The sequence below is a fragment of the Oryzias melastigma genome, linkage group LG5 (genome assembly GCF_002922805.2).
Source record: "Oryzias melastigma strain HK-1 linkage group LG5, ASM292280v2, whole genome shotgun sequence".
In the NCBI taxonomy this organism is placed as follows: domain Eukaryota; kingdom Metazoa; phylum Chordata; class Actinopteri; order Beloniformes; family Adrianichthyidae; genus Oryzias; species Oryzias melastigma.
The window spans coordinates 10,025,022-10,037,624 of NC_050516.1; the positions used below are offsets into that span (position 1 = coordinate 10,025,022).

At 39.0% G+C, this 12,603-nt stretch overlaps 1 protein-coding gene across 2 annotated transcripts in view; it reads left to right on the plus strand.

The window, feature by feature from the left end:
• quo (quattro) overlaps nucleotides 1-12,603 on the plus strand; it is a 43,367-nt gene that overhangs the window by 13,072 nt on the left and 17,692 nt on the right. For both annotated transcript variants that reach the window (XM_024270671.2, XM_024270669.2), the window contains exons 2-6: nucleotides 5,167-5,364; nucleotides 6,794-8,288; nucleotides 10,844-10,990; nucleotides 11,142-11,265; nucleotides 12,481-12,574. In XM_024270671.2, coding sequence (XP_024126439.1) covers nucleotides 5,167-5,364; nucleotides 6,794-8,288; nucleotides 10,844-10,990; nucleotides 11,142-11,265; nucleotides 12,481-12,574 — 2,058 coding nt within the window. The remainder of the gene's footprint in view (nucleotides 1-5,166; nucleotides 5,365-6,793; nucleotides 8,289-10,843; nucleotides 10,991-11,141; nucleotides 11,266-12,480; nucleotides 12,575-12,603) is intronic.

Genomic DNA, 12,603 nt, shown 5'->3' on the forward strand with positions numbered 1-12,603 from the left:
TATATATATATATATATATATATATATTATTTACTAGGTTTTCACTTGACCTTAATATGTAATGAACTCAGTGTGGCTGCAGTGTTACAGTAAAGCTTGCTGGGTAGTGAGTCCTGCCTTTTAAGAATTGGAAGCTACTACCATACTTTCTGCTGATGTACATTATTTAAAAATAGTCTTGAAAAATTCTTTGTTGAAAAAAAGAAAACCATGAAAAAGGGAGTTGCCCCTTTGGGCATTAGATAAAACAGGAAACAACAGTTCACACCCAAAACAGCACCGATAAAAGAAAACTACAGAGAGAAACTGTTGAACTCTGAGCTGTTTTTTTGTTTTTTTTTTTGTTTTTTTTATTGGAGATGACCTCAAGTTTAGTTCTGGCTTCCAGAAATCCAGCAGAGCCCAGAGTTCAGTGACTGCAGACAGTCGGACACAGCTGTGATGCATTACGATTCAAGAGCTCGCCTCAAAGCTCCTCCGCGCTCCGCTTCATGATCTATTGTGACAGATGTGGACTATCAAGACAAGAAAGGAATTCTGCTGTTCTGAGGACACGCAACCACTGAAAAATGTCAACTCCCAAATATTGATATTGATTTGGATCCAACATCCTACCAGCACCTGCCAAGAAGAACAATGAAACACACTTTAAATACCTGTGAGTAGAAATATTAGACTTTTATGCACCAAGATCTACGTTGGATTAAAAGCAAACACTTCTCATTTGTTTCCACTTTTTTTTGAGCACACAAATGCTCCTGTGTCTGGCAAACGGTCCCAGTGTCAGCCAGTGTGAGGCCTTTGAAGCTGCTGCTCTGGTGTTTATGTTGAGCTCCTGCAGCCATCAAGCTAAACAAGAAAAGGATCTAAAAGCAGAAAGCTTTGTGACGCTGTGAGATGACTTCAGCACAGCAGGCTGCTGAGAGCTGACGGCATGAAAGGCCCGTCTGAAATCCGTCCAGATCCATCAGACCTGTCAAATACCTAAACTATCAATTCAAAGAAAGAAGGCTGCGCTTGTTTGTTTTTTATTTGTATTTTACAGTTTTTGGGCACATTATCTCCAAATTAAGCTGAAAAAATTAAATCAGTTTTGTAGAAAGTTCTTGTGCAGTGATTTTCCTCCATGGCCCTGAACATTAAGTAAAAAGAAAAAAAAAACATAAAAAGTTCTTGTTTTTAATTTTAAATGGTGTGTATAAACAAGAATAATTTATGAAGCAGGATTATTTTAAAATGTGGGCTTTAGAGTTAAATAGTGTAGCAAAGACTGAAAAAAAGAACTTTATTGATCCAACAAATGGGAAATTGTTGCTCTATAAGAACAGAGTATAATAAATAATTAAATGCCATAAAAAACCCAATAAAAATGTTTTACCTTTTATTGTTTTGTCATTGTAGTTTAAAAAAAAAACTCCTTTATACCCTGCTTATAATAATCATAATTTTGTATATTTATGATGTGACGTGCGGTGAGGTTAAGGGCTAGTGAGGCACTGACGTCATCAGTCAGATTTACAAACATATGAACCCTACATATCATTTGATTGACAACAATTAAAGTGTGTTGTTTAAAATTTCATTTCAACATTTTTCTTCCATTTACAAAGTGTAGCATAGAAAAAAATCCCCAAAATGTTGTTATTGACTTTAACTTATAAAAGAACTCTGTGCTGCTCCTTCTAAAGGAACACATGAATGACCTGTTTGTAGAGGTCTTCCTTTTCTTTCTTCTGTTTTCAACTTCTGTATCACTGCCAGTGACATGTCTCCACAAATTCATGAGTTTTGACACGTAATCCTCCATTTAGAAAAGGATGCTAGACAAAAATTAAATTATATCTGGACAGCTACACTTGACCTGCTACCGCTAACTCTATTGTTCTTTAGCTGCGGTGACACATTCTCTGGGCTCACCAGCGCCCTCTGCCTTTAAGCATGCATATTGCGGGCCTCACCTTGTGTATTTCTAAAGTGCATTTTTAGCAGATAAAAAGACTAAATGAGTGATAAACTGGCACTAATATAATCAGACAGATGGAGAAAAATAGAAAAATGAAGTAATTCAAATAAAGTGTATTTTATGATGATAGAAAGACCGAAACAGTACAGCGCACGAATCAGCTGCAGCGCCAGTCACAGGCTGCTGGTGCCTCACCTGCCGATTTATTTTAAATTTGAACAGGAAACTCGCAAATTCATTACTTTTTTTTTTCACCAAAAATTGAAAACCCACACAGAAAACATGATAGTAAAATAGACATGTCTAAAAAATAATATTTGATTTATTAAATTAAAAAAATATATTCATCTTAGGCAAATGGATATACTTCCTCTGCCGGCAGGTGAGGCACACGTCACAGAGGATGATCTTGTTAACGTTACAACGTTCACTCCTGTCTTTTAAGATAATTGTTCAAATATTTTTTCCATGTTTTAAATATAAAAACAATATATTTTATTTTAAATTTACTAATATTTAAAAAACATGTTTTTAAAATCTCATTATTTAGAAAATCCCGGTTATCTAGAAAAAATTTCAGTATTGTATCATACAATCAATTATGCTCAAGTTTTAAGTCTTATTGGTTTAGTATTTAGTTAAATGCATATTTGTTTTGTTACATTAAATCACTTCAGGAAGCTTTTAATTTTATAATAAATTTCAATTCAGTTTGATTTAATTGCATTAATTGTTCAAGAAAATCCTAAACCCCAATAATCGACTTTCTTGGCTAAAAAACAAATTCCGTCTCTGCTGCACATGAAGGAAAATTCACAAGAATTCCATCCAGAAAGACCGATTGATTTGTTGTTTTTTTAACTTAACAGTTGACCACAATGAATGGCCACGGATGTAGAAAAATGCACATTATTAATGACCCTTCTGTGCTGTGTAAAGTTCAGTACTAGTGTATTCATGATTGTGTCTAAGAAGTCTGGCAGTTCTCCTAATCTACTGTAATCTCAGACCTCAAAACATTGTTACCTCAAAGCCGCACTGGTTTACCAAGAATGCTTTAAAGACGCTCTCCTTTCATCTGAATAGTTTCCAAATGTTTACTTGATCTTCTCCAAAAGCACATCTGGTGCTGGAAACCTGAGCAATGCCGACGTTCAGGAGATAATTCAAAGTAAAGCTGTGCACACAGTGAAGACCATTGCAGCTGGGATCTCTGCACTCAGAATTCCTTCATAGATGAAGACATTTCATCCAATAACTTTTTCCATTTCAAATCTGAGAGTTTGACCCTTCTGGCTGTAAATACACCAGATAGACTTTTGTTGGGACCTTTCTGTGTGGAGTTTGCATGCTCTCTACGTGCATGTGTGGGTTTTCTCCAGACTTTCCGATTTCCTCCTAAAGTCCAAAAACATGCTTCACATGTTCACTGGTGTCTGTAAATTGGCCTTAAGTCCTAATGTGAGTGTGTGACCCTGCAACAGACTGGAAACCTGTTCAGGATTTTATCTGACAGTTGTTGGGATAGGCTCCTGCAACTCTGTGACCCCCAAAACGATACAGGAGTTCTGAAGATGGAGAGATGCCTAGATTTAACATGTATTTTTCTTTTGCAAATACACTACAAATAAAGTATTGACGAAATATACATTCGTATTGTTTTTTAACTTAAACTCAGAATCCTCTCAGTTGACAGCACTTGCATGTTCTTTGCAACTTTAACTCAAAAAGTACACACTAATGGGTATTCCATGTTTAAGCAGAGCAGAGGAAGAGGTAGATTACTGTTTTTATAAGAAAAAATGACCAAAAATACTATTTGAGAGAAATGTGAAAAAATGTATATAGTATCTGCTGGGTTAACACACTTCTGATTGTGTTACTAAAAAATAACATTTACAATGATAGAAAACATGTAAACATAGACAATTTACTTATGCTGTCATTGTGAAAAGTAACTATTAGGGCCGGGAATCAATAAAAAATAAGTTAACTAATTAATTGCAAAATGGAAAACATTTATCGCGATTAATCGCAATCATTTTTTTTTTGTCTCAGTATTTGCCGACCACTTATCTGCAAAAACTCACAATATGAAATCACACGTGAAACTTTACATTTAGAACATTTATGTTTAATTACTGCTGTCAATTACAAAAAAGATCGGATTATTCGCAGTTTAGTGTTGGGATTAATCACAATTAATTGCAATGTTTTACCAGGTGAACTTTATTTGTACAATATGGCACCGGATCATGGCTCAAATTGTCCACTTTTTGTGAAAAGGTGATCCAAGCCACAAAAATAGCGAGAATAAAGTTCTAAAAACCGATTGAATATTTATTTCTTTTGTAAATGACCATGGTATAAGTGGGATAATATCAGACAAAATGTTTTTCAACGCATACCGTGGAAGCTTGAACCGCCATGTTAAAGTAACGGGCTGTTTCTTTGATTAATTTGTGTTAATACATATTAATTATTTAATTATTTTTGATTAATTGCCCGCGTTAATGCTTTAATGTTCACAGCCCTAGTAACTGTATAACAAAACTAAACTGAATATTTACCATCATTAACCTGCATTTTGTTGGTAAAACATTATTTTCTAATCTTTTATGAAAAGAATCAACATTTTCAATACTATTCCTTGAAGCTGTTCCTTCTCCAACTGGCATGCAGAAGAGAAAATGTTATGTTGTTACTATTAAAAAGCATTTAAATGAACTTTACTTTGAGTTTATTTAGACATGGGCGATTTAGATTATTTTATATATATATATATATATATATATATATATGTATGTAATAGTTTTGACTAATATATGCTGTAGAATACTCAAAAATAAAAGCAACATTGGCGTAAACTGTTTTTGACCCCAAACCAAATGCCACATCGGTGATGGAGACTCATAAAAGACGTTTTTTTTTCATGAGCTTGTTTGACATGTCAGTTTCCCGCAAAAAGGTGGTTTGCGGGTGTGAGTGTGGCCTCCTGCTGCTGCAGCCTATCTGGTTCTGCTTTTATAGCTGCTCCACCTCATGCACCAAATGACTGTTTTAACTTCCCACCCGTGAGACACATCCACACGTAAACTGACAGGGAAGTTTCTGATCCGCAGGTGCCCAAAGCTTTGAAAGAAGGTGACGAATGTTCAAAGAGAACATGAACTCATCAGCTCTGATCTTGCTTTCGTCTCCAGAATCCAGAATCTCTGGACCTGTCCATTCAGACCGCCCTGTCGGCCCTCTTCCCTCCCTTTGAGGTCACCGCACCCATCGTCATCAGCCAGCTCTTTCGGACCATAGAGGAACGTTACCATGGCGACGCTCTGCAGTGCCTGCTGGACTTCCTGATTCCTTCCAAACATGTGCTGGAGAGTGTCCAGCAGGCTGCATGTGTGAGTATAAAGCTTGTTTTTCCTGCAGTATCCTGAGCACGCACATCCTGGACCTGCACAGGCTGATGTTCACTCTGTGAAATCTACTTCAACCAGAATGACAATTCATTTTTTAACAATATTGAACACAAAAAACAAAAACAAAAAACTTGATAATAAATGTTAGATGTCTGTGCTGTGCTCTCAATGTATAAAAACTCATCATAAGAACTACATATAAAACAAAATCAGTAGAATTGTGTTTTTGCTTGAGTGTAGTTCTTCTGTAGTACAAACAGATACCAGGAGGAGATGTAACTGAGATTGTGAATGAAAAAATGATGTCAGAAGTACAACAAAACAAACAAAAGCTGACATCATCTGAGTAAAGTTCTAGGCTTAAGCTGCAAACAGGGTCATGTTGCCTACACCCTGCTTCTTCTGACACGTTCTCACCGGCCAAATTTATGAACAAAAATCACTTTTTTCAAAATGGCGTCTTACATATTAGTTTAATCTCCATAACAACCATTTTATTTTTTAGTCGCCTAGGGGTGACGAACAGGTCTATGTAATTTTTGGAAGAATTGGCAAAAATAAACATTTAGAATTTCCTTGGCAACAGAGGATTTTTGCTAACCACGCCCACATTCCTCATATCTCATGTCATATCATTTTGTTCAGCCTGAGCAGATGATTCATGTATTACATGTTCAGAACAGTCTGGTGAGAAGTGTGTGTGCAGCAGGGGGCGACATGCTAACACCTCTTAGAATTTACAAGTCCAACATTTTTTCCTGAAAAGCTTCTCAGTGATGTTGGAGGAGTTAGAAGGAAATAAATCAAAATCCATTTGGGGAGTTTACATTTGTAGAAGGTAGGAAAGGTGATTTTCTTTTTCAAGGTCATAAGTCAATAAAACTTCAGTTGTGGTTTTAGACTTCACCCAGTGGTCTGTAAAATTTGTGCAGAAGTTATTTTTTTTCCATATTGTGGGAAAAAGTGAAAATTCACACTTTGCTTCAAAAGTTGGAGACACTTGTGTTTGGTTTTGTTAGAGGATGTTGAAAAATATTTTTATTGAGCCCCATAGGAGATTTTGGAACCATTTGTTTTCCAGTTTCTTCCGCTGCATTTTTTTTGTTTGTTTTTGTTTTTTTGTTCTTTTTTTTGAAGATGGGGAGGTCATTGTCCCACATAAATGTTCACTGGGTACTACCTACATTCCTAATGTCACCCAAATGTCTTGACATGGAGAGAGAAGTGAGAATGTGTTGCTCAATTTGGTTCGTGCAAATTTATAAAGTTTTTGAGTATTTGTCAGGGGCAAATTTTCACTTACAGTCGCAGTAGGAAAGAATAATAGTGAAAACTATCTGGTCCTTGCAGTTCATAAAAGTAAACTTGAAAGTCTGTCAGTCCTTACTTTGTTCTTTGTGATTTTTCCCAGGCTGGATACTCGGATGTGGTTTTCCGCTGTGAAGGCTGGCCGCTGTGTCTCCACGATAAAACCGTTATCCAGTTGGCGCCTGTGAACCCTTTACTGTTGCGTCCCGGAGACTTCTACTTCCAGGTGGAACCTTTTGGTGACCAAGCCGCACGGATTGTCCTCAAGAGTCTCCTGGAGGAAGGCTGTCGAGAAGTCGAGGAAACCCCTATCCCTGAGACTTCTTACCCCTGCATCTTCACTGAGGACTGGCTGAATGACATCAACGAAGGACGCCACGGAACTGCTCTTTCTCGCTGCCTGCTTTGCACTGACCAGGGAGTAATCAAGTTGCCTTGGGCTAAGATTGCCATCCCAGAATTCCTGGACAGACCAAAGAAAATGTCTGTTTGTGGTAAGACACAGACAGAGAGCAAAGCGGTCTCTGCTCCCTCTCAGTTTAACGCTGCCACCCTCCCAGTGGGCGCTGTGATTTCTCCAAGACAGGACAAGATGTCAGCATCTCTCAGACCTGTGCAGTCCAGACTTATCAAAGTGGAACATGAGAGAAGAGTCCCAAAATTAGGGACCAAACCATTAATCAAACCCGTGGGGTGGGTTTCTCCTAACACGTGGGAGAGTCACAGCTTTCAGGGGATGGAGGGCGATTATGTGGATCTGGTGGACATTTCCAAAGGGAAGCAGAGAGGCAGCTGTGAAATCCAGAACAAATTAGTTTCCCTCCAACCTGTCAGACCTCCCCCACCAATTCCACTTGGACAGAAAGCCTTCTGCAGACACGCCCCTCAACATGCAGAGGACCCATGTAACCCATGCAGCCAAATGCAGCCAGGCCAAGAGCTCTCAGATCCAGACTTGAAGTGTAGGTACAGAGAATCCTACCTGGAGGCGCTAAGCAACCCGGTAGCGTTTGAGAGGGGGGGTGCAGACCTGCTGTCTGCTTTGGAAGAGGTACACCTGTGTGAGGAGGGGGATGGAAAGGCCATAGGAGCCCCTGAAGCTCCCGAAAAGCACCTGGAGAACATCTGTAATGGCTGCAATTTTCCTGTAGAGTGCAATGAATCCTGTCAGTGTAATCCCAACAAACTTCTGCCTCCTGAGAATCTTGACCTCCATCTTCTGTCCAGCCCAGAACCTGAAATCATCCCAAAGGAAACCATCTCAAATCTGAGCGTTCAGGCTAAGCAAGCCCCCCAGCAGTTTGGCAGCACAGCTGTTGTGCATCCGCCGTTGGATGTGACCTCGGTGACGTGCGACGCGGAACCGAAGCCCCACCAAATGGGGGAGGCTGTAAAATCAAGCAAACACAAGGTTAAAGGAAGGTCATTGTCCACTGTGTCGGAGACTCCTGCAGGGAGTCCTGTTCTCTATCAGCTCAACAGCAGAAGCCACAGTGACGTTTGTCCGGAGACCATCGCGAATCTGATCCACGGCAGAAAAGGTGCACGGCCGGATCAACAGGCTGGGAGGTCGGAAAGGCACAAGGGCTCAAGAAAAGGTAAGAAGTTCCATTCCAGCTTCCTTTGGATGTGATTCCAGCCCACACACGTATCACACAATGTTATTACTATGAAGACAGTCATCTATAACAATCTGTTGCTCAGTGAAGGGAGAGCCTCCAACATCCAAGTCAAACAGACTGTTAAACTCAGCCGTGACCTCACATGTTTGCTGCGGCGCTCTCCATCCAGTGTCACGCTTCATAAAGACTCTTCAGAAAGAAGGTTCAGGAGTCAGAGATCAAGCTTGAGCCAGACCTTCCTGCAGGGATTCTCCCTCTGCTGCCTCAGTCCTCTGCCACATTCACTCCTCTTCAGCGTGAGGGAGCGGAAATAGCCCCCCCTCAGTGAAAGAGGGTGAAAGGAACTTCTAATGTAGAGAGACAGTATGGCATGCATGCAGCTTCCATGCACAGGCATGCCTTCAGAGGAGCATGCTGACATCTTGAGCGAAGGGATGCATGCCACAGATTATTAGGGCGGCGGTGAGGGGGGGTACAAAGGCTGGTTGGTTCTGAGGAGGCCTGAAACCTCTGCTCAGCGGTCACGCTGCGGCTGTGACACTGATGAAAGTCTGTCAGAGCTGCTTACTTTGGTGATCAGAGAGCATAAAAACAAAGACAGGAAGCGTTGAGACGTTCCACTTCACAAACACTCTCACATCACGTCTAATTACAAGTTTATTCTTCATTCTGGAGCACTTTAAAGTCCAACTACAATCACCTTTTGATCTATTTTCAAAGCATCCCAGCCAAAACCTCTGAATTATGGGCGGGACTGTTGGTGTAGAGCCGGGGTCGGCAACCTTTAACAGTTGAAGAGCCATTTGGGCCGGTTTTCTACTGATCAAAACCTAGAAGGAGCCGCATTGTCTTACTTTAGTCTTTAAGAAATTTAGATTTGCATTCATGACCTTCTTTAAAAAAAAACAACAACAAACAATCAAGAATTATGTCAATTTTTGGCAAGAACACAATAATATAAAAAGAACTTAGCATCTTTTAAAATGGGATTTTTTTATTTTTTTTTTTGTCTGACAGGAGCTCTGTCCCAAACAGGATCATCTCTGTGCAGCTGCAGACAGCTAGTAACCAATGTTGTTCAGCATAAGATAATAAGTGCATTGAACTCAGAAAATATCAAACTTTTTACCAAAGTTTTTCTTTGCATATAAAATCTGTTCATTCTGGAGGTAGAGTTGAACAAACAAGACGTCTTCAGGTCAACAGGATGTAAAAACCTACATAGTTTATCATCTATGTGAACCTCAGACATCAATTTATACATTTAACTAATCTAAATTAAATACATGCTAGTTAAGTAATCCTTACTTTAAAAATGATATATATTTATTTTATTTTATAATTGTTCTTTTCCCCTCTTTGTCCTCAGCAGTCTTACACTGCTTGGTTTTTTTATTTTAGTTTGGGGTTGGATCTTGGTAGTCTTAGTTTGCAGGCTTTGTTTATTTGTTTTCTTTAGGCAGTTTTAATTAGGGGGAGCTGCTGACTCTGACGGTCGACATGTCTGGATCAGCAGTCTCCATGACTTATGTTATGTTTGGTCAAGGAGCCACAATGGAGAGATAAAAGATCCACATGTGGATCTGGAGCTGCAGACCCCTAAGTAGAGGAAGCCCGCCTACATTTCCTGTTATCCTTTCTCACTAGCTTACAGCCCCTAACACCTTTAACATAACATTAGCAGTGCAACAAAATGGCCAGCCATGATTGAATTTAGCCTAAAAACAACATCATCATAAATAAAGACCACTAGAAACTCTTTGAAAACAGATCAATGATGATTAGAATGGGACTTTGAATACCAAAAACATCAGTAAAATTATCCCTTAAACCAGGGGTGTCAAACTCAATCACCCAGGGGGCCAAAATCCAAAACATGCCTTAGGTCACAGAATTTATCAACATTTATTGAACACTCTAAAACTACATTTTTTTTTTAACCCTTCCAACACAACTATGAATAAAAACAGGCAGGAATATTATTCGTATTTGTAGTGTTGCTTCATTATGTTGCTAGTGCAACATATTGATCACATCAGGAGAGACAGGGACAGATATGATTACCTGGCGGGCCAGATCCGGCCCCCGGGCCTTGACTTTGACGCGTGCCCTAGGGATTCTGTTCTTAGTCTCGCATCTCCTTAAATTTTTTTCCAATTATTTAAAAAAATGTTTATTTTTTCCCTTTCGAGGTGATGCTAAATTTCTGTAGTTTTCCTGTTTAACTGCTTAATTACAAGTTATTGTAATAAAGTGTGAAAGGGTTAAACCCTTCTGAGTTTATCCACAAATTTGTAAGAGGAACACAGAGAGGTCAAATGTGTTGCATTAATAATTTGTTTGAGAAATTCTGTTGCTGTTAATAGAGAAATGGTCCATAAACTCAAACCAGACTGAGTTTGAAACAAAGACAATAACATTTCATTTGATAAAATTCTGAATCAATATTTTATAATCCTCCGACAACTTCCATAAGGAAACTATTTTCTCAGCTTTTATAGAAAATGTCTGTTTTTTTTTTTTACTGACAGAATTCCGCTCCTGCAGAAGTGAAACTCCATCCTCTACAAATGAACTTTCTGCAACAAGTTCCAGCTCTCAGCAGAACCTCCAGACCTCAGAATCAGCTTTCAGCAGGATCAGCAGCCTGCTGGAACTGGGCATTATTTCCTTACCAGGTACAATCATTTATGTTGTGATAAATGATCATTTGTGTGTTTTGTATGCTTTCATTTATTAGGTTCATTATGCCAAGTTTTATATTTTATCTGTTTATAAACTATATTTTTATCCCACGTCATATGTATTTGTGTTGATCTGCATGCACAGGCAGCAGGGACAGGAACGGCAGGGCAGTGGTTGAGGTCCATGGAGACAGAGAGGAGTGGATGTCCCCTCTGGTTTCTGCACAGAGTGTCTGTGAGCTGCTGCTCTACCTTCACTCCATACCGAGGTACAGTACGCAAGGACATGGAAAAATGGTCTTTTTTAAATCCGGATGTACAAATTTGATTATTTGTCCAGGAAGTAGACTTTTTGAAGAAATGTATGTAAACCTGGAGTGATCTGTGCAAAAGAAGGAATGGAACTCTGTTCCTCAAAGGATCAGAGAATTAAAATCAAAAAGTTTAGTCCAAAAACATCTCAAGAACTGCTTCATGACACATGAGACCACTACACAATACTTCAAGGATCTTCTTCATAATAAATGTCCATAGATTGATTGATTGGTTTTTGTGTTTTGATTGCTTTTGTCTCATTATCTATCTCTCCTAAATTTACGGTTTTCATTGTATTTACTTACAATATTTATCAATAAGTACTGTTCTGCTATATTTACATAGAGTTTTTACCCGTCAATATTGTTCCTTTTGCTAATTTATATTTATATGGTATTTTTTTACCCTTTTACGATGTTGTTATATACTCTAATTCTTTTTATGTTGTATTTTTGTTGTAATTTCACAGGTTTTAGGGAGACATATTCAAAACCTGTCCAAGAATACAGATGAAAAAAAGCTTTTTGGCTTACTCTAGATTTTTTTAATGAAGAGTTAAAAGGAAAGTCGTGCAATAACAACTTACGACCACAAGAGGGCAGCAGATATCTTTCTTTTTTTTTTTACATGCTCAGTGGCAGCAGAAGCTTGTTGTGTCTACATTGAATATCTCCTTTTAAGTTGTCGGAAATAAGGTTTTACTCAAAAATTAATATCATACATCCTCCTCTTCCTCACCAATTCAACACTGCTGACCGTCCACCATAAAACTGTGCATACCTGCCACCTAAAGGACACCACTTTATGAGTGTCATTAGTTTCATTTGGTCGTATTTAATGGACTGTATTCATAGTTGTTCTGTGAACTTGCATGACCCCGTCATGTCCTTGGTAAGAAGGACCCACTACAAGAGTCCACTGCAGGCGGGCTCCCAGCCAGCTGTCTGGTATGTGGACCCCTTGCCAGAATTAGCAGGCATGTCTGATGTGTACTCACACAACAGCTACATCTCCCCACAGGAATCCATCAGGAGGGGGGGTATGAGATGCAAAACCTGCAAAGAAGTGTTTGGATGCATATAAAAAAGAGAAAAAAGCAGATTAAAAGAAGTTCTGCAGAGATGTGAACGAGTTCTGCTTTGCCCTAATGTGAGTCAATATTTTTGCAGGAAAGATGTTCGAGAGCTGGGAATAACTTTACTCATCAACGCCAGGAAGAGGCCTCCTCCGCTTCACCTCTACAAAGCTCTGCTAATGGCTCAGGTTAGAGCGACGACCACACGCCGAAACAT